Source organism: Embiotoca jacksoni, unplaced genomic scaffold (assembly GCF_022577435.1).
Source record: "Embiotoca jacksoni isolate LCO1_2020_lvr unplaced genomic scaffold, fEmbJac1.0.p SCAF_10, whole genome shotgun sequence".
Taxonomy (NCBI): Eukaryota; Metazoa; Chordata; class Actinopteri; family Embiotocidae; genus Embiotoca; species Embiotoca jacksoni.
Genome location: NW_027185230.1, coordinates 636,235 through 658,650, shown reverse-complemented (window position 1 = coordinate 658,650; position 22,416 = coordinate 636,235). Strand labels below are relative to the sequence as shown.

Here is a 22,416-nt window from a genome sequence, read left to right as displayed (position 1 = left end):
TGCACATTACTGTGCTGCACTCTGTTGATGTGCACTTCTTGATTTAGATATTTTTTATAGTGATACCTGAATGAAGTAGAGTTTGGGATTTATAATTGAACCTGCACTTTTCATGCAAAAAACAAAACAAAACCATCAAACGGATTTCTTAAAGATTTCTTAATCTATCCCCAGAAACGGCAGAGAACATCGGATATTCCTGTTCTCTTCTGACAGACGACATGCAGATCCACTACGGAGAAGACGTCAAGTAGGTCGAACAAAATGTCCCAGCCTCTGGAAGAGGTCCTTCCACAGCCTCTACCATGCAAATCCCTACCACATATGTATAAAACGTTTATCATAGAACTTCATTGTCACATATCCACAGTATAATGGCAGCAGATGAAGAAAACAATAAAAGCAGAATCATTCTAAACTGATGTAAATATTATTGTAGATGGAAATGAAAGTGATTGTTTAGTCCCGGATCTGTAAGGACATTCCTACATTGGATGACTGTTTTGGGGAAACATTTATCCTACATGTCAGTCTGGTAGTTGAGTTTAGTGTGTCCGGTGTGAAATGTGTGAGGTCCATCTCAAGTCTGACAATGTTTTAATAGAACAATGAAAAACTGGTAGAGTCCAGTTTGGCTTCAGCAGTTCTTGTCCTGGTGGTGGACATGGAGGTTTATTGCCTCCATTTTGTCCAGGCAACATTGTGGTACATAGTAGTTGCAGGGACATCATACAACATCAGGAAATTATCAGCTGACATTTGATAAACCCCACCCTTCTTTAACTTATGTGTCCGCAAAGCATCTTAGTTTCTATAACGCAGTGAATTTGAGCCTGTCACATTGTGTTGTGGTGTTTTGTTTGTCTGCAGTGAGAAGCTGAGGAGCCGTCAGGCCACCAGGAGATTTGAACCTCAAACTTTCCGTCACAGCAAAAAGAAACCTGTGGAGCCTTTCTTCCCTGAACCGGGCAAGAACGCTCTCATCATCACTGGAGGATGGCTGGTGAGATTCAGACCAATGCTGTTTAAAATGTTTGCGTGTTTATTGTATTTTGGAGATGCAGCCATAGTCTCAAACTTGAAAAGCTTTATTTTTAAGTAATGCTCTTTCTTACTTAAAATTAAATTTGTCCAAAATCACTTTTTTCTGCTCAGATTTAAGTTTCCAAGCTGATTTATTCTGTCGTTTTCTTTTTCTTTTTCTTTTTTATCAGAATGAGATTCTTTATGAAAAGAAGAAGAAACGCCGTCGTCTGCGTCTTCGCCGTCTGGGAAAGCGACCGCCTCCCAGCAGCCCTCAGGACGGACAGCCGATGGATGACTGGGAGAAAGAGATGAGACAGGTATCGCAAACTAAATTCAGCTCTTAAAATGCAAAGTAAGCTGTATGTTTCATGGACAGTGCAGCTTCCTTCAGCTCCATGATATCAAACAGTAAAATGTCTCCCACTGCCCTTAGATTGACTTTGTGGACATGGCCTGTGAGTGCGAGGCCGTCATCTGCTGTCGCGTTACACCAAAGCAAAAGGGTAACGTGGTGAGTTTGGTGAAGAAGTACAAGAAGGCTGTGACGCTGTCCATCGGAGACGGAGCCAACGATGTCAACATGATCAAGAGTAAGGACGGGGTTGAACTGTCCTCACACAGAGAGACAAATATTCTTCTGCATGTCTCATGTCCTCTGTCCCTCCAGCTGCAGACATCGGTGTAGGTATCAGCGGTCAGGAGGGGATGCAGGCCGTCATGTCCAGCGACTACGCCTTCGCTCAGTTCCGTTACCTGCAGCGCCTCCTGTTGGTGCACGGACGCTGGTCCTACATCCGAATGTGCAAGTTCCTGCGTTATTTCTTCTTCAAGAACTTCGCCTTCACTCTGGTGCACTTCTGGTACTCCTTCTTCAGCGGATACTCCTCTCAGGTCAGCAGCACTGTGCACATCATGCGATCTCAGCCCTTTTTTAGTCCTGAATGAACCCCTAAATTTTGGTGAATTTCAAGGCAACCATTCGATTAGATTTGCTGTGCATGACTGTAAAGTTTGGCCTGTTGGTTGAAATAGAGGAAAGTCATCAGAATTCATCCTTTAATGGTGCTGAATATAATGTCTGGCTTCTAGTTTTGAAATAGTCAGTTTTTTCAGAGCTTTCAACTGCTGTTCCTGATCTTCATCGCCAAAGGGGGAAGTTTTCATTACATGAGCTTTGACTGTTTTCACATTTGGCTGGCAAAATTTGAAGTGCATTTTTTGGGCGAAACTGACGTTTCCTCAATGTTCAAGCTCGTTTTTGCAAAATAGGAACTCAATATTATTTACATTTCTGCGGCAACTTTCTACCATCTGAACATACTATTTATTTCAAGCAGATTTCAGCAGAAACAGTGAAATGGCACAATACTGCCACCATCTGTATCAGTGATAGGGCAGCTCAGATTTTTCTGTACACACTACAACGCCAAGCCAACGGTTTTGGATTGTCACAATCTGGAGCAAGTTGTTAAAAAGCTTTTTTTTTTTTTTTTTTTCATTTACATTTACAAATTCAAAGCCCAGAAAAAGACAAGTAGATGTTGAGTTAAGATTATTTAGTTATAATTCTTCTCACAACATACAAATTTCTCCCTCATGCTCAAATCCTAAAGATAAATACATTTTCTCTCTTAATAGTTTAACACTTTATGCCCATCGCAGACGTCACAATATTTTTGACTTTTGAGGATGTGTGGAGGGGCGCTCTGTGCTGCTGTTGGTCAGCACCACTCAACACTCTGAGAAATTGTCAAAAAAGTAAAGGCAAAAAAACTCTGTCATGCCAGTCTTTTTGTCAGGACTTTGTTAGGTTGGTCGTCTTCCTCTATGACATTGTACCCGAAGTTCCTTCTTGAAGCCTCTCAACTGCTGAGTCGGGTGTCTACCGAACTCATACCATGCAGCTTCCTCCTGGCATATATTTGTTTCAACCATCAGACACTGACTGATAGTTTTCCTGTCTGCAGGTGGCCTATGAAAACTGGTTCATCACCCTCTACAATCTCTGTTACAGCAGCTTACCTGTTCTGTTGGTTGGACTTCTGGACCAGGTAAAAAACAGACCGTCATAGACACCAATAAAACATATACAGTGTATTTTCCATAGATGTCCAAGATATAAACAGTCTAGTTTTTCTTTATTCTCTGTATATGAATGTTTTTTTTTTTGTTCTCAAACAATTTCAACAGATGTGAAATGATTGATATTGATTCTTCTGACACATTGGAATAACTTTTTTCAGCTCAGTGTTCACAAAATGCTAGATCCAAATATTGGAGGTCCTGATTCAGTACTATGAGCTGCATGATCTCAAATGATCTGTCTGAAGCATAAAAACTTGGAGTGTGACTCTCCTCTAATTAATGTGCAGCTCATTTTGTAACTACAAAGACTCAGTTCACTGCCAGTCCATGACACAGTACAGTCAGCAGCACGGAGAGACCACATCTACCGTCTGTCCCTCCGTGGCGGGCGTGTGCACGGTTTACTTGTTGCTGGTATCAAATTTTCCATACAATAGTCAATAATATATCTTTAATTTAAATGGTAAATTCAACAATATAATCATCCTATTTTCAATGATTGTTCTAGATTACGCATCTAAAGTGTTATTATCCAAGTTCAGTCACAAAAGGTTCCTGCAAATGTTTCACAATAAAAGCCTCAGTAATGCACATAATGCAGTAACTTTAACAGGGCAAACAGCAGGCGATCAAAGGGATGCTTTGAGTTGGTGTTGTAAATCAATCAATACACCTTAAATGTTTGACCACTCTTTTTGTTTTTATCGGTTCTCTGGCATGACATATGCTTTAGAGATGATTGGATATTCAAGCATTAGAAATATTTAAGAGAAACTCATCACCGTAGCTGAGAGTTGGAGAGGAGATCGACTGGCAAATCAAAAGCTTTGCGTTCCAGCTCGGCTCCCTCTTCACCAACGCCTGCTTGACTGCTGACGCCACATCGATCCTGTCAGTCTCCCACTCCACCCACCTTTTCCCCTTACTCATGAACAAGCACCAGCTATAAATGAGAAATCTTTATATAATAATAAGAAAAAACAAGGAAGATAAAAGATTTGATCAGAGATTTGTTAGCATCGGTGCTGGTCCAAGCAAAGTATTTCCCTAACCAGGGACCAGCTATCAGTGCTCATCCCTATTTTGGCACAAGTGTTGAAATCCGTTCCATAAAGTTGGAAACAAAACTCGTCCAAAATTCCACCTCGATTAACCGCCTCCTCCTCCCTCTACAGGACGTTAACGACAGACTGAGCCTGAAATTCCCCAAGCTCTACCTGCCCGGCCAACAGGGGGCGCTGTTCAACTACAGTAACTTCTTCATCAGCTTGTTCCACGGCATCTTCGTCTCGCTCATCATCTTCTTCATCCCCTACGGAGCCTTCCTGCAGACCATGGGGCAGGATGGTGAAGCCCCCTCTGATTACCAGTCCTTAGCTGTCGTCACTGCCTCATGCTTGATTTTTACCGTCAACCTGCAGGTTGGTCACATGTTCATGATTCAGTGCAGCTGAGGTTCAGTAAAACTACATATTTTACCTTGTTCATAAACTGGAGTGTATTTGTTTTAAGTAAATCCTATCAAGTATGTCTGGCTACAAAGAACTGTCTGAATTGTTATTTAAAGTATTAAATGAGGAGTCCAAAAATGTGTCAAAATGTAGAATAAGATCACTTCTTCAAACTTAAAGTTACTGAAGCATATAGATGCATTTAATGAATCAATTTCATTTGAATGACTTGCATGTCTTGTGTCCTTCACCTCTCGTTGGTCAGATCTCCCTGGATACCTCCTACTGGACCTTTGTCAACTGCTTTGCAGTTTTGGGCAGCATAGCCATCTACTTTGGGATCATGTTTGACTTCCACAGCGCTGGAATCCACGTCATCTTCCCCTCAGTGTTCACCTTCACTGGTTAGTCAGCAGCCACTCACCACTGTGTAATACAAACAATTAACTGGCTTGTCTGACTTCAGAGTTTCTACTTCAAGCACTTTCAGGTGGAGTTGCTTCTTAAATCTGCAGGAAATTACCTTTCGGGCCACTTGGGGGCAGAAACGAGCTGCAAAGACAACACTGACGTTTATTCAGCAGACATGGAGCAGCATAAATTCAGTAGTGTTTGTCTACTCTTCTTTCATCTCCATTAAAAAAAAAAAAAAAAAAAAAAAAAGGGGGCCTGTTGTTGTCAAACTATGACTAATAGCAATGAGAGCGCAAACAGGACAGTTTAATCTGAAAAAAACTATACTTTTATAACATCTTTTATATAAGAGTCCATCACAGAGTTCCAAGACTTCCCCTGTTGTGTTTGACCGGTAAGTAGCACTGTGACATGCATGGAGCAGGGGGAAGCTTTGACCTTTTTAAGAGGAATAATTCCAAGTTTAATCGCTTGATCAACATCAATACCTGTGTGACACAACTTCCTTCTTACCCCCGCTCCGTGTGTGTCACAGTGCTACTTATCGTGCATGCACAACAGCAGCAGTCTTGGAAGTTTAGGATCAACCCTCGCACAAGTCGGCATATTGCAGCGTGTTAATTAAAGAATTTTTATTACAGCCACTGTGAGCAACAAAGTCCGCGGGGCTTGTAGTTGTAGACGTTTTCACTGTAAATACACACTCTGTAAAACTGTGTTTGTGTTGTCTGTATCTATGCCACCTATCACACTGTGCATTGTATATCTATTGTATGTATGTCTGTCTTCCTGGAAGAGGGCTCTATTATCTGTTGCTTTTCTAGTTGGTCTTTTCCCTTTTTTTCCAAGATTTTTTTTTTTTAGCTTCTCATTCCACAAATTCTCTGTTATAAGACCATTTTGGTCTACAATGTAAATCGACCTGATTTTTTTTTTTTTTTTTTTTTTTTTTTTTTAATCCAAAAGATGGACACAGAAACAGTGTTCTGTGTGTTTGCACTGGTAATTCAACCAGAAGAGCTTCATGTCTGAAAGGTTCTAGTCATGTGAAAAAAGTCTGGGGCTCCACATCAAAACCCGTCCTCTTCTCTATTGCATTAACTTGTGTGGGTTCTATGTTTGTAGGTGCAGCGTCAAATGCTCTGCGTCAGCCCTACCTGTGGTTAACCATCATCCTGACGGTGGGCATCAGCCTGCTGCCTGTCATCTGCATCCAGTTCCTCCATAAAACCATCTGGCCCTCTGTAGGAGACAAGGTGAGACCGCTGGCGTCCGGACCTGCTGCTGCCACCAGCCAGCATGAGCCCTCTCTGGGAAATGTTGATGGGACTTCTTAGGAGAGAAGAGATATGATGCTTGACAGAAAACATTGTGACAATAATGCATCATATTTACCCTTTTTTTTTTTTTTTTTAAATATAATTACGTTGAAGTTATTATAACAGCTCTATAAAAGCCTCTATCACAGAAGAATGTGAAGAAAGCAATGTACTGAAATATTATTTATATTCCACATGTATTGTCCATCAAATCCTTTTTTATCTCATGGAAGTGTTATTGTTTTCTCTTTTAAGCAGCAGACATACATGGAAATTGACTTTCTTAACTTTTAAATTCATTAAACTGGAAGTATTCCTGCAACCATTTATCAAATGGGCAGAAGGACAAAACTGTGTTTCTCTAATGTTACCTGCTTATTTCCCATCATCCTCCAGGTCCAGAGAAACAGGAAGAAGTATGAGATGGAGCTGGAGGAGGGGGAGAAGAAGAAGCCGTCTGCCTTCGAGCGAGGCAGGCGTTCCCGCCGATCTGCGTACGCCTTCTCTCACTCCCGTGGTTACGCCGACCTCATTTCATCCGGGCGGAGCATTCGACGGCGCCCGCCGGCCCGCGGTGGACCCCAGGACAGCATCCGGGAGGTTCCCCAGAGAGAGGCAGAAAACATCTGAGGGGGGCTGAGCGTGATGTGGAGCAGAACTGCAGACGGAGGGGTTGTAATTACCTGGGAGTGTGAGGAGCGCTTGGTTTATCTTCATTTTTATTCTCTGCAGCTGCTGCTAAAAAGAAGAACATCTGTCTGGCCATCAGTTTAAAGGGACATTTCTCTTTGGGGAATTCAAGTGCCTCTGAAGAGTGTTCAAAGAAAATAAATGATCCTTCAGTTGCTGGACTTTTAGAAATGAAATAAGGAACTTGGTTTACCACCAGCGTTTTGTAGAAAAGTTAGATGAAGCACACCTAAATGTAGTTTTCCTCCAGTCTGAGACTCCGCTGGCTCCAGTTCCACCTCTCCCTGTTAAAATAAAAAAGGAAAAAAAAGACAAAACTCACCGAAGAGACGACCGCCGTTACTGTGGTTTCAGGTCATACAACGTCTGTGTGACCGACAATGTTGTTTTACTCAGGATTTTAAAAATAAAAGCGTTATTTTTAGTCAGTTTATCCCAGCTCAGCCCAACGGCTGTTGAATATGAAATGTTTTGACAGCTTTAGCCTGATGTCTGCAGAGCGTTTCATTTATTACTGTTTTATTACAATTTAAAACAATATTCCAGTTAATTTATCCGTTCTACATGAAATCAGACATCTGTTGAGTGTAGTTTTTTTCCGTCTGTTGAACAGAAACGTTTTCCTTCACAGTGAAACAGTGGGCTAAAACTGAACAGGAAAAAGTTTTATTCTAAATAATGGGGCTGTTACTATGCCAGGCTATGCAAGGTGGACAGATGTTTTAAAGTGTGTCTTAATTTAAAAATAATTTGTGAATAGTGATCTTTTCTCTGCTGTATCAAACCTTCCAGGTAAACTCTCACAGATGTGTGTTCTAATCATTAATTTGAGGGACTTTGTCCTTAAAATCTTTTAAATACCTCTTTCAAAGCTGGATTCTGCTCACATGTTGTTCTTTTTTTAATTTTCTGACGGTGCTGTGAACAAACTGCAGGGAACCTGCAAAGAGTTCTTGTTTCTTTCTGAACACAGCAGTGTCCCAATTTCTTCTTGCAAAAAATTCAAGGGATCCTTATTTATATTTCTATTCATTTGATCATGTCTTAGTAGTTTATTATTTTCTTTCAATTTTCATAACTTTCTGAAAAGTAAATCACAAGTTGCTTCAGTGTAAAAATTAGAATTTTCTGTGTGTGTCGCTGATTGTTTACAAGTAACCCAAAGAAGACATTTGTCTGTAGTCATATTTAGGATATTTGCGAGACAGTGCAAAGCCAAAACTGACAATAATCCCTCTTCTGACTGTTACTGTATCTTTTTCATGCGTGTGTTACCGTCTGCAGATAATGTATTTTTATTACCGAGTGAATGGAGGCATGTTGAGTACCAGCAGCAGGTTGGTTTCTGTCATATGATGGTATTTTATCATGTGGTTGTTAATAAAAGCCAAGGGCACATTTAGCAATCTGAAACCATGTATTTAATTTATGGAAAAAAATTAACAGTTGGGTCTTTTTAATATTGAAAAGTTTATGATACCATTGACAATACTATAAAATACCGAGACTAAAATTGTACACTTTTTATCTCACACACACACACACACACACACACACACACACACACACACACCTTAAAGAATCAATCATTAAGAAGGACTTTTTTGTTTGTGGATTATAACTCTGTATATCACAATTCATAATAATCGATTTACTGTATAGAGAAAAGTCCCTAGTATGATTTTGTTCTCCATTAATGAGGCCTAATGTGTCAACCAAAGGCCAAAACAAGTTCTGTTTCATAAAGGAATCAACGTGATCAAATATATCAAGTTCTTGAAACATTGTACGTTTTTAATTTGTATTTTCAAAAAACTACATTTGTTGTCTTGAATAAATAATTTGAGTCCACAGACTACCAGTATACCACATTACCTAATGTTTGTGACACTTTAACATATTGTGTTGTGAAATATAACTTGCTCTTCAATGGGCTCAACACACAATACACAATACACATTATTTTAATTTTCTTTGTTGTTGTATGGTGATACAACAAAAGAAAATTAAAATAATCTGAACTTGTTTTGGATTTTCTCTCTTTTATTGTTTTTGACTTCCCTTTAACATGTTAGTTTTTTTTTTTAAAAGACAGAGAACTTGTTGCACCGTAAAAACTAGTGACAGTTCTTTGCATTTAGTAGTGGATTTAGGAAATCAGAAAATACATACAATTTTGTGTATATATATATATATATTTTTTTTTTTTTTAATTTTTTTTTTATTTAACAATCTTAAATCTTCTATAACTGCACACCTGCAGGAAGGGGCAAATGATAATCATCCTTATGTAAACATAAAAGACCTGTATTCAACATTTTACACGAGTACAGAAGAATTAGCTGCAAAACTTAGAATATTAAAAGTAAAAGTCAGTGAAAGAATGGCCCCATTGTATATCCCAACACTGCACACCCACAGCTGTTATTATCTGAGAGGAAAAGTAAAGCTACAGTGATGAGACAAATACAGTCGTATCCTCAACACCCTGACAGATTCACTGAAAAGCAGCAAGTCCTGAGCAGAGAGAGTCTGACTGGACGTTGTTACTGGGAGGTGGACGCAACAAGTGATAGCATTGCAGTCACATACGAGGACATTAGCAGAACTGGAGATGAAAGTAAATTTGGAAACAATTACAGATCTTGGGCTGTGAAAAATTGTACCACATTTATTCACAATAGTATCGGAACGTCCATCTCAGGTCCTTGGCCCTCCAGAATCGGAGTGTACCTGGATCACAGAGCAGGTATTCTGTGCTTCTACAGCGTCTCTGACACCATGACTCTCCTCCACAGAGTCCAGACCACATTCACTCAGCCGCTCGATGCCGGATTTAGTATTTATGGGTATGATCGCTCTGCTAATTTGCGTGAGCTCAACTAGGCTGACGTTATAAAGGAGCTAAAGAACATCTATTTAATCCCTCCGGAGTGTTTCTGCTCTGCACTTCCTAAACATCAGTCAGACAGTGTTGATGACTCTTTGAGTTACTGCAGGCGTAAACATTTTTTTAAATGAAAGAATATAAAAAATGGGATAATGGTTGCATACTAAACTAAGACAGGAAATGATTGTATTGTATTAAATATTAAAGAACTTTAAAAAAGGCCCAGATAAGGTCAGTAAAGTAAGAAACTTCTACTGGTAAAGCAAAAAACAGTCTTCAAAGTCTCCAGCTCGATATCGCAGAGTTAAATTACCAGAACAAGTAATGCAATTAATAATGATGATAGATTATATTTGTATAATGCTTTTAAAGATACTCACTTTCCAGGTTAAAATGATCAAAGCAACACAATAAAAGTTTGAATCCCACAACGGTAGTCACATTAAAATACGCTAATAAAGGTAAAACAATATGAATCACACATTAGAAGCAGCTCTAAAAAGGGTTTTCATTTGGGATTTGAAGGTTGAAAGATCGGCGAAGCCTCTAATTATAAATGTTTGAAGAAGAATTTTAAAGAGGAATTTTAAAGAATTTTTTTTTCTATCCAAAGTCAAGTGGACTTCTTTTATTTTCTTGAAGACGTTTGGCCTCTCATCCAAAACATTTCTTCAGATCTGACCTACTGAAGGGGAGTTCCAGGTTATAACTTCTTGGTTTACAAAGAACTTAAAACCTGGAACTTCAAGAAATTACAAGAAGTCCAGTTGTTCTGGGATAGAACCTAGATTGACGATGTCCTGGATGACTGAGAACCTTCTGCAGAAAGATTTTCTTCTGTTTTTGTTGATTTTTCACACAAGATGAACTCTGTATGATTTTTTTGTTTGTTCTGTATTTGTTTTGTTGCTGGAATATTTCTGTTCCTTTTGTTAAACCTGCATACATACGACCAATAGAAACCTTTGATCAGTAATAGAAAACACAACTTTACCACAGCTTCCAGTTTATTGTAGTTGATGATAATTTTTTTGTTCATTTCACTTTGTAAATGCTTGTAAGATGTAGAAATGTATTAATATTGTCACGACTAAACAGATAATCACTTGGGACAACACTGAGAATCTATTTGTACAGTTCAGACAAACTCATTTAACAGACTGATGGTGGATGAAATGAATGGAAACAATGTCTTGGTATTTACCCACTGGATTCATGGATGAAATAAATTTGTCCCAAAGAACTGATTACTCGTGAGTTTATTTGAGAATTTCAGTGTTTTACTCCACCTGAATCTCAGCATGATCTGGCTGTGAATGAACTGCATTGTGGGACATGTAGGCATCAGGTTTTTCTCGCCTGTGAATGGTCACATCTCTGAAAATGTCAGAGAAACTTTAAGGTCAAATCATTCACATATATTTGAATTGAAATAGTTCATTATTCAGATAGAACAAAAGTTTAAATAGATAGTCAAGCAATGACTCACCTTGGTGTGAGATTACACACGTGTATGAGACCAGGATTAAAGAAGGGGACATGTGACGGAGGTCATGTGATGAAGTAAAAAGAATGATAAAGTCCACACAGGGAAGTGGATGGAAGGAACAAACACAGGACTTTCACCAGGGAGGCCGGTGTTTCAGTCTGAGAAAGTAACAATGTTGATTTCTTTTAAATACTGAAATTAATTGAGCCAACATATTTAACTCATGTAATGCATATTAAGTCATTTATGTGATGTACGTAATTTTACATACTTTAAATTAAAAATTTTAACCCAAACAATGATTTTTTTTCCACACCTGAGTATAGTTTCGGTGCCCAAGCCTGAGACACTTTACTCAGTCAGTTACAAAAGTGACACGGTACCAACTAGTGGACTAAGGGTGTATTACACACTTTGTCATGATACAGAGTTGCACGTTTGCTGCTAGTTCATGTGAAATACACACTGACATACTTGTGAACCTGAGGTTACATGTGTACCAGGCCCACGTTTGAGTTTCACCAATAGACGGTTCCTAAACTACAAGAGGTGAACACAGGACAGAAAGTGTAATACTAGATTGGAAGGAACAAGATACGAGCAGAACAAAGTTAAACATGTCAGAAGAATAAAGAACTCAGGAGAAAAATAGAGTAAGTGACAGCTGAATTCGGTTTCAGGGTCCTCTTGTTATTCATGCTGGCTCACAGACTCTGTCATGGCTTACCGGGACACTTGAATTGAACAGAGCTCTTGATGGTTTTGGTAGCTCCTGTGCTTTTCTTACTGTGACAAGTCAAAAATAATGAGGAATAATGATCGGGGTCCATGAAAGCAAACGCCATGCAGACATTTGAACATTGTTGACAAGTTGTCCCTCAGCAGATTTGAGCCATGAACCTTGGATCCCCACAGCAGGTGACCTACAGACTGCTCCACTGGGAAAATATGCATTTGTACAACCATCTGGTAAGTTTATGGAATGACATTATATGCACCAAAAAAGAGGTAGTTTGGTGATAAAATTCTGAAAAAAAAAAAAATCACATCATTCTGTTGATTTCAGGTGATGTCAAATATTTTGGTGAAGTTTCATCAAATGTTTGGGGAAGTTGAAAATGTTGTGTGTACAGTAGAAATTACAGGAAGATATTGAATATCACTGCAGACTCATTGTTTGACCAAACTGAACCCCTTTAAAAAGGTGTTATCGCGTATCCACAGAATGACTGTGTCAATTTGGCTAACATTTGAATAAAGATTTGTAGAGTTATAAATTGATTTAGCATATTTTAACAAATATAGAGTAACAGACTTGTGAATTGACCATATGTTGCAGTGAGCCAAAGTTTTGATCTAGAAAAAAAATCCGCTCTGTAGGACATGGGGGTGATTTGTTGCAACTTTTTGAAGTTTTAAATGTGAAACAACTCGACATGTTTAATTTTAAGTATAGCTTCAAGCGCCCGTGATCAGGGTCCAAGAAAAGTCAGAGCTCCAGAATTGTTGACAAGAAGCACATGAAACTACACCATATGCACACATTGCAGCATTGTTGACAAGTTGTACTCGACCCATGAACCATGAACCTTCTGACTACCAGAGAAGGTGACTTGCAGATTGTGTCACTGGGGAGACATGCATTTGCACAACCGTCTAGAAAGTTGAGGGAATGATATTACATGCGCTAAACTGGAGTAGTTTTTAGTCGTAGTTACTTTAAACGCTTCTAAAAGTCAAAATGTTGCTGATGAAATTCTGAAAAACGTACATATCATTATGATGACATCAGGTGTGTCTTTAAAATATTTTGGTGAAATTTGAGGAAACATTTAGAGATATAGAAATTGTTGTGTATTCAGTACAAATCACAGGAAGATATTGAATATCACTGTGGACTCACCATTTGACATAATTTAACCCGTTTAAAAACATGTTATGTGTAGTATCCAAAGAATGTCCGTGTCAATTTTGGTAGCATTTGAACAAATATTTGTGGACATATAGATGTTAAGTGTTTTTTATGTTTTGAAAAATACAAAGTGATGGACTTCTAAATTGACTATTGGTTGCAGTGATCGAAAGTTTTGTCACAATACAGAGGATGTCCTGAAAACATTTCAGGTCTGCAGGACGTCCAGATGATTGACTGTAATTGTTTGAAGTATGGAATGTGAAATGATTAGAAATTTAGAAATGTTATAATAAAGGATGCCCACTTTAATCATTCATTACCCAATTTTAGGCAACGACTGAGACATGACCCGAGATCATGTGACACGAACATGACTGCTGTGACAGGGAACTAGAACTGTCTCAGAGGGAAAGTTTAGCCAAGGGAGACACCTGCTGGTGAAAGAAAGACACAACAAATCAAACAAAAAGGGAACCTAAATTTTCTGGAGAAAATACCAACTTTTCATTTTTTCCCCTCCCTGACTAGCTCTCTTACTGACAGGCTGCCATGCTGAAGTTTAAAAGAATACTTTAAGGGGAAATGAAGGAGAGATTGTGCTCTATGATCACTGACTTCAGTCTGGAAACAAAATTACCATCGAAGAGTTTTAATGTGCAGTCACTGTAAAAGGCTGCTGTAGCCACTTATCATCTGGATGCTCTCTCTGATGAACATGCATCCAGGATCAGTGTGGTTGTGTTAGAGTGTAATAATAAAATGAACAGAGAGTCCACTTTGACTATTTTACACAGTGTGTATTGGTTGTGTATGTTTTAGGTGCAATTCATCTAATTTGGTGTCTCACGCTCTTTAAATAAGAGCTACAAAAACAGTCTTGTTTGAGACGCTCCTCCTCCTGTGATGAATCAAAGCCTGATAAGCCGTCCTTCTTCTTCCTGCTTTCAACAACAGCCACTCCCATTCAGTCCACATGTTTCCTGCTTCCTGCACCCTTCACAGATCTGCAAGCTCACAGATGGGTCTAACCAAGGAATCGGGTAGTGCAAATGCTCTCAACCCACAGTCAGTGTAAATCAGTGGTTGAACATGACGAATGAGAGCTCAGTTTAGTTTCATCTATTAGAAAGTGAAACTATTTCACAATCACTGTTTTTGAGAGGTGAAATGGCGCAGCGAGGAATTCAACTGGACGAGGAAAAACTCTGCTGTTCCATCTGTTTGGATCCACTGAAGGATCCAGTGACTCTTCCCTGTGGACACAACTACTGTATGAGCTGCATTAAAGTCCACTGGGATGAAGAGGATCAGAAGGAAATCCACAGCTGTCCTCAGTGCAGACAGACCTTCACACCGAGGCCTGCCCTGGTGAAAAACTCCATGTTAGCAGATTTAGTGAAGGAGTTGAAGAAGACAGGACTCCAAGCTGCTCCAGCTGATCTCTGCTATGCCGGACCTGCAGATGTGGCCTGTGATGTCTGCACTGGGAGAAAGCTGAAAGCCGTCAAGTCATGTCTGCAGTGTTTGGTCTCTTACTGTGAGCTACACCTCCAGCCTCACTATGAATCTCCTGCATTTGAAAAACACAAGCTGGTCGACCCCTCCGAGAAGCTTCAGGAGAACATCTGCTCTCATCACAATGAGGTGATGAAGGTTTTCTGCCGCACTGATCAGCAGTGTATCTGTATTCTCTGTGCCATGGATGAACATAAAGGTCACGACACCGTCTCAGCTGCAGCAGAAAGGGCTGAGAGGCAGAGAGAACTCGGGCCGAGTCAACAGAAAATCCAGCAGAGAATCGAGGAGAGCGAGAAAGAGGTGAAGGTGCTTCAGCAGAAGGTGGAGACTTTCAATCAGTCTGCTGATGAAGCTGTGAAGAACAGCGAGAAGATCTTCACTGAGCTCCAGAAAAGAAGCTCTGATGTGAAGCAGCAGATCAGATCCAAGCAGGAAACTGAGGTGAGACGAGTTAAAGAGCTTCAGAAGAAGCTGCAGCAGGATCTCAATGAGCTGAGGAGGAAAAATGCTGAGCTGGAGCAGCTCTCACACACAGAGGACCACGCTCAGTTTCTACACAATTTTCCCTCATTGTCAAATCTGCCTGACTCTGAAGATTCACCAAGCATCAATATCTGTCCTGTACTGTGCTTTGACGATGTGGCAGCCACTGTGTCAGAGGCCCGAGATAAACTACAGGACATCCTTAGTGACGTACTGACCAAGATCTCAGTGACTGCGACTGAGCTGGACGTTTTACTGCCCAAGACCAGAGCTGAATGCCTTCAATATTCATGTCACATCACACTGGATCCAATTACTGCAAACAGACAAATTATATTGTCTGATGGGAACAGAAAAGTCATTGTGATGGAACATTCACCAATACAGAGAATGAGATTATTACTGCAGTTACAATCTAGCAAAGTAGATTCTAATATATATAGTCTTCAAGTCCTGAGTAAAGAGAGTCTGACTGGACGGTGTTACTGGGAGGTGCTTTGGGGCGGGTTTGCAGTTTCAGTAGCAGTTACAGAGACACAGAGAACATGTGAAATTGGATTCGGATGCAATGACAGATCCTGGGCATTATATTATTTAAGGAATCGTTTTGAATTCAGACATAACAACATCAGAACTTCCATCTCAGCCGCTCGGTCCTCCAGAATCGGAGTGTACCTGGATCACAGAGCAGGTATTCTGTGCTTCTACAGCGTCTCTGACACCATGACTCTCCTCCACAGAGTCCAGACCACATTCACTCAGCCGCTCTATGCCGGATTTTTTGTTGGTTTCGGATCCATAGTTAAGCTCAAGTAAACAGAAATGATCAGGTGGGTGGATACAATTTTTCTGCTTGCATCTGTTTGCTGGGATTTTTCTGCATTTTTCACTGATGACCTCATCGTCAAACAGTGGAGGCATATAAATCACGAGAAACTTCAACATGAGTGAAAATATATATAAATATATATTTGTTTTATTGCTATATGCATGAAGAAGAGGAGAAACGTGAAAGTTTTCGGTTTGCATCTAGATGTGATGATTCTGATGAGCTGGACCTTCGCACTGGATATGAAAACTTGGGGTGAATGGGATAGAGGAGGGTTGCAACAAATCACACTGAAACGACAGCTAACCAAAATCAATTTTTAGGAACATCTATAAGAATAAGTTGTGAGAAAATGAGCTCAACATTCGCAAAGAGACTCGTAGACCAAGGACGACATCCAGCGCTGATGACAGATGAAATTCTCACCATGATGAGGAAAACTCCCTCAAAGTCAGAAAGATCAGAAACTCTCTCCAGGAGGCAGGTGTGGACACTCGAACGCCACAGAAAACAGGACGGCCAGATTACCATTTTCTGAGAAAGTGACCCCAGAATTCTAGAAAAAAGGTCTTGAAGACTGATGAGACCACAGTTTCCCTGGATCACTCATGTTTGTTACTTTGTGTGTCACCGGGTGCTGAGTATCTTCTCTGGTGATGCTCTGTCAGGCCTCCACTGCAGCATCTTCAGCTCCTGCTTGTTTTAAGCCTCGCCCCCCTCTGTTTTCTCTTCAGCATTTAGAAGGCATGCTTGGCTGGACTTCAATCGGGTGACTGACTTGGCTTTTTAAGAATTTTACCTCTTTGTATGCGTCTCAGAATTCATCAGCACTCACATCATCAATGAAGAAAAGTGCATCTGTGGGAAACTATTCATGGCCAGGCCAGGCCACAACACCCCCACCACCATGTGCTACATGCCTGGCAGAGCATCACCAAAGAAGACACATGCAGGCATATAAGGGATTTGCAACAAAGTCAGCTACTAAACTGGACTATTAGAGAACACCAAAGTGTGCAACAAATGTGTCCAACAAAAATATATCCAAACAGCCCTTTTGAAAAAAATCGGAAATATTTAATTTAACCACATGTGAATTGTTTGATTGTAAATTTAAAACTTTGAAGCATAGGAGCAAATAAAGGGAAAAATACATGTCTCCATCCCAAATATTAGTGATAGGTATTTAGGTATAGATAAGTATTTTGTATTATTTCATGCATATTTAGATGAATCAGATGTGTTCTTTGTTTAATGGTCACAGGTTTGTGCAAACATCTCTCCTGATAAGGCATTAATTGCAGTAATTGCAGTATATAAAGTGTGTCTGTGTCTGACTGTGAACACTGACTGCAGACATTGCTGAGTATATTACGGTAACATTCTATGGAATTGTCAGTGTATTCTGTTATACACGATATTAGTGAACTGCCGCAGCCTCAGCAGCCTTTATTTTAAAATAAAGCAGTACTGTTTGCAGCCACTGGGTGTCACTGCATGATTGTGTTTGTCTCGTTCAGCTCTGCTCTGATTGGCTCTAACTCCAGTGAGAGATCGGTGTCAGTCAGGTCACCTGTGGGAACAGGTTTCATCACTAATGTCTTCTCATGCATCTTCCTCTGGAGGAGCAGTTTCAGGGCTTTTCAACATTTAGTGAGAATGTGATTTATGGGAAAAGCTACACCACTCTTATATGTATTTTCAATCTTGTAATCTTTCTTACGTGTATCTTACCAACCATTCTCTCACTCTGTCCTTTTTTTTTTTTTTTTTTTTTTTTTTAAAAAGCCTCTTCATTTTGCCCAAGTGTGCCATTTTTATTTTTGTTTTGTTTTATAAATAATTAAATTATTTAAAAAGTGAATACTATAAGTAAGACATATCCAAAGAGGTTAGGAGGACAGAAAGCATTTTAAATAAATGGCAATCTGTAATTGTGAACCCAAAATCTACTTTCATTTTAATGAAATAAGATTTTATAGAAATTTTGTAAGACGCTTCTTAGGATGTAGATATCAATGTAGATATCAATGGCTCACTCTAAACTAACAAAAACATAAAGATACTTAGATTTAGGTGATTATACACAAATGATAACATGATTATATTCCATTTGGGCCAATAGATTAACATAAATCCTGCACACTGGACCTTTAAGGCTCCACTTTGGACTTTAAACTATTCATGAAGTTGAAGAAAAACAAACCATTAAATTCTATGGCTTAAAAAATGTCAAATGATCATTTAATGGTCTTGAAACCAGTCTTGCACGAATGAGATCAGACTCCATCACAGTTTTAAAAGTTGAAATTAGATTCTGTTCATCTCTACAACCAATAAAATTACTGCTATAACACCGTTAACGGCATGTTAAATCACCTTTGTTTTTGGCTGCTATCTCTCAGTCTCTCTGTCAAATCTGCATCAGTTCCACATCGGAGGCCTCCAGGCAGACTTAGATAATGCTCTCCATATTTACAGTGGCAGGAGGATTGGGAGGTTTTTGACTAGATCCCATTTGTGTGAACCTATTAGTGCTGAGCGCTCTGAGCTCCCACTGATACGCCTCTGAGATTAGGCAATGGTATTACTGTAAGAGGATCGACTCGCCTCGAGGTGAGGGCCGAATATACAGAGAGAGAGAGACACACAGAGAGGGGAACACACACAAAGACGGGAACATGCTCACACAGATAGGACCACACACTCCTCAGGAAAAAAATAGGACCTGGCAGTGAGAACTGGAAAGAGACAGAGGGAGGAACACACACACACACACACACACACACACACATTTCAAAATGAGGAACTGGAACTAAGGACCTGCAAGGATAATGATGGGGCGTATCTCTTCCACTCTCCCGAACATTGATAAGTGGGATTGAACACCTCGTGACCTTTTTGGAGGAGGAGACCTCATAGGACACCATGATTGACTTAATCAAACCTCATACAATAAACAGTCAAGTGCATATTACAACTGCACTGAAATCTGCAATTAAGATCAATGACACTAAAAGTATCATAAAGAAAAGAAGGTTGCTTTAAGTTTGAATTCATTTACAAGCAGAATATTGTCTGTGACAGTGCTCTCATTTCCCCCCATGTTTGGATTTTCTGTCGCGTGATAAAAGCTGGAAAAGAACCAAAAAAACAACAACACTGCACACTATTGCTTGTACTCACTTTATTTACACTGCTTTGATCCCCCGGCTTTGATTCTCTTTCACAGTGAAGTGGACCGATGGACAGAGGGGTGGTTATATTCAACTACTTGGTTAAAGGTAAGAAAAAAATTATAGTTTGGGTTGAAATAAGCACTAAATTAACCACGTCAACATTAACTTTTACTTTGTCATTGACATGAACGCCTGTCTCCTGTGTTCGTTCCATCCAACCAGCTCCAAACTCCTCCCTACAAGGACTTTAACTGTATTTGTATTTAGACCTTGTTCATCACGGTATGTAAGACATCAGGCACCTTGGGTGTATGTTTTAGACACCAAAGGGCACGTTGCAAACATCTCTGTGATGCCAGCGGTTTTGGCAAAAACTAGCTTGAAACTGGAGGGGGCTCATTCCCAATTCCCAATCAGCAGATTTAACAATGAAAACTCCTGTTACATATATAGAAAGGTTATTACTACTTCATAACACCTCCCTCAGCGCATCTGATGTGCACATTATGAGCCTTATATAAAGTTTGGGGTTTTTAGGATTTTTAGGGATTTGCACATTTTGCAACTTGGTATTTTAAGTATTGTATTTATTATATACTGCTATTTTCTGTATATTTAGTATATTTATTATCTTGTTTTTCCAAAATTCTTTGTTCTTTCTAATCTGGAGCAGACATGAGTGAGTGTAGCATTACAATTTCCCTGCTGGATTAATAAAGTATTTATGATTCTGATACAAAATGTAAATACAGTGAAAAAATGAAGACAATTGGCTCAAACAAACTTTAATTGAAGTTTTTAAAAGGATCAGCCACTCTGACAATCACTCACTTAACGCTACCGTTCCAGGTGTGTAAGAGAATCTTTGGCGGCTGCAGTGTTTGCTTTGACTGTTCTGGGCTACCATAGAAACATGGCGGTGCAACATGACGTGCTCTGTGGAAGGGGACGTGCTGGAGGTCATTCTAAGACAACGAAAACACAACGATTCTTAGTTTCAGGTGATTATAAACAAAAAACATCATGATGAGTTATATATTCCATTTCTACCAATAGACGCCCCTAAATTCTATGTACTGGACCTTTAAATACATGTTTTTGATGACACTTAAGAATGACCTTCACAAGGTGTAATATAGTTTCAGTAGTTTGAGGGCAATGTCATAACACTCGAAGGAAACAATGTGAGAATTTCACTGTTCTCTCCAACTTTTATCGCCTGCTGAGTAACAAATACTACTGTATGCTAATAGTTCATTTGTTTGTAAAATATGGCAGTCCCTAATGATGACATCATACTCATCAAGTTTATAGCTGTGATCCGCAAACACGGCGGCATGACTAAAAAGAGATGAAAACCAAACGAGGATTCTGACAATCAAACCAACAGATTATCTAAATAGCTTTATCTGGATTAAAGTGAGTGTGTCTGAAATGTTGGTTATAATCCCTTATTTCACGTGAAAAATGGTGTGTGTACAGCGCCGGGAAGCAAAGCAGGTCAACGTGAGAGCAGGAAGTCGGTCTAAGGACTGTGATGGATGGTTTAATCAGACAGTTCCAGGTCATGATTTCTACATTTGCCTTGTTTTGTGCTTCCAGATCTCAGACTTGTTGTTAGTGATCGACATTATGGACAAGACTGTGAAATACTATAAAATCGTTATGCTGTCATGGAGGAGGTTCCTAATGTGGTATCTCACTCAACACTTCTCTCCTTTAATTTTGGCATGTGAGTGTTTGTGTGTCTGTGAAAGAGAGAGAGAAAGATAGGAAACCTCAGTCAGGAAGAGGATGGTTGAGGAGGAGGAAGTCACAGCCACCCACCTCAGCCACCACCCCACCCCCCCGGCAAAGGGAGAGAGCAGCGTGTCATAATTTATGACTTAAAAAGCATGAATTTTTCAGCGCACAGTGGCAGAGATGGCACTTCATGTTTACGGCAATCATTTCCTTAGTGAATGATTCATGTGGATGTGGTGCTTATGAATTTTTCAGGGAACAAACAGAAACACTGATGCTCAGAGCTTTAAAATCCTTCGCTGGTCGTCGCCTCGACAGCCAAACTGAGTGTCGGGAAATCGAAGAAACAGTGACGTGAGCGTGGGAATAAAGCCCTTCCTGTCTCATACTAAAGTTCTTATTGTTCTTTTCTTTGCACTTCTGGGGAACAGGAATGTTAGTGCAGCTTAAAAGGCGCTTGGAATACTCATCTCATATGCTACATTTTGTAGATTATTCCAGCTCCTACACCTGAAAACAAGCATCTTATCTGAAAGACAACAATATTTTTTGGCAAAATCTAGCAGGTGGATATGGACTCAGACAAGCTAACATATTGTCCTCCAATGCCAGACAACAGTAAAACACTCAGCCACAATTGTTCTGACACCTTACTTATAGTTTGAAACTGACTCATCCAAAACTCCCATTTTAAAATAAGATGGAAATATATCAATGCAATTAACAGGCACATGTGTTTTCACTGCAAACGGACTGAAAGAGTGATTTGATTTATTTTGAAGATCTTATTTTTTTAACAGGTAACTTGATATTTAAATTTTATGTTTTATGAAAAGTTGAAATTGTAATGAAGCAGTAGATATTTATTTATCACAGAAAATGACTCGATTTTATCCAAGGGTTAGTTGTTAATAAATGTTTACTTACAAATTGCAGTTTTACTTTTGTGTAGGTTGTGAATCCATCACTAACAGCTCCAGATACATGTTCGGATGCTGGCTGCTTTAAAAAGCTCCTGTTTATGTAAGTTCATCTTTAACTAATTAGGTGGAAATATGTCAGTGTTGTTTTTACAGCCTCCAGGTGGTTTCAAAATCAGTTAATGCAGGTTTAAGTTTTAACCAGATTTTTTAAACCACTAGTTTGAAAGAATTTGAAAGACTTTTCCTTTTACCAAGATCCACTCACCCTATTTTCACAATACACATATTTAGCCTAAGATGTTATCTTTATTCATCCTGTACAGCACTGTGGTTGTTGCCCTGTCCATATATGTATCATCTTGTACATGCATTTGGAGTATGTTTCTTTTTCTTTTATGCTTGTTCCCCAGAGCTGCAGTTCCTGCAATGACCACTATATGCATTGGTTTCTTAACTGTCTGT

At 39.4% G+C, this 22,416-nt stretch overlaps 2 protein-coding genes across 3 annotated transcripts in view; both read left to right on the top strand.

Moving 5' to 3' along the window:
* atp8b1 (ATPase phospholipid transporting 8B1) overlaps positions 1–8,841 on the top strand; it is a 33,755-nt gene extending 24,914 nt beyond the window's left edge. For both annotated transcript variants that reach the window (XM_069160712.1, XM_069160703.1), the window contains 10 exons: positions 175–250; positions 871–1,003; positions 1,215–1,343; positions 1,460–1,616; positions 1,694–1,917; positions 2,994–3,077; positions 4,287–4,532; positions 4,828–4,966; positions 6,102–6,232; positions 6,692–8,841. In XM_069160712.1, coding sequence (XP_069016813.1) covers positions 175–250; positions 871–1,003; positions 1,215–1,343; positions 1,460–1,616; positions 1,694–1,917; positions 2,994–3,077; positions 4,287–4,532; positions 4,828–4,966; positions 6,102–6,232; positions 6,692–6,925 — 1,553 coding nt within the window. In that variant the 3' untranslated portion in view covers positions 6,926–8,841. The remainder of the gene's footprint in view (positions 1–174; positions 251–870; positions 1,004–1,214; positions 1,344–1,459; positions 1,617–1,693; positions 1,918–2,993; positions 3,078–4,286; positions 4,533–4,827; positions 4,967–6,101; positions 6,233–6,691) is intronic.
* Positions 8,842–14,446: 5,605 nt separating this feature from the next.
* Positions 14,447–17,592, top strand: LOC138205048 (tripartite motif-containing protein 16-like). Its single transcript, XM_069160699.1, has one exon. The coding sequence runs from the start codon at positions 14,447–14,449 to the stop codon at positions 16,094–16,096; it is 1,650 nt and encodes a 549-aa protein (XP_069016800.1). The 3' UTR covers positions 16,097–17,592.
* The last annotated feature ends 4,824 nt before the right edge of the window (positions 17,593–22,416 follow it).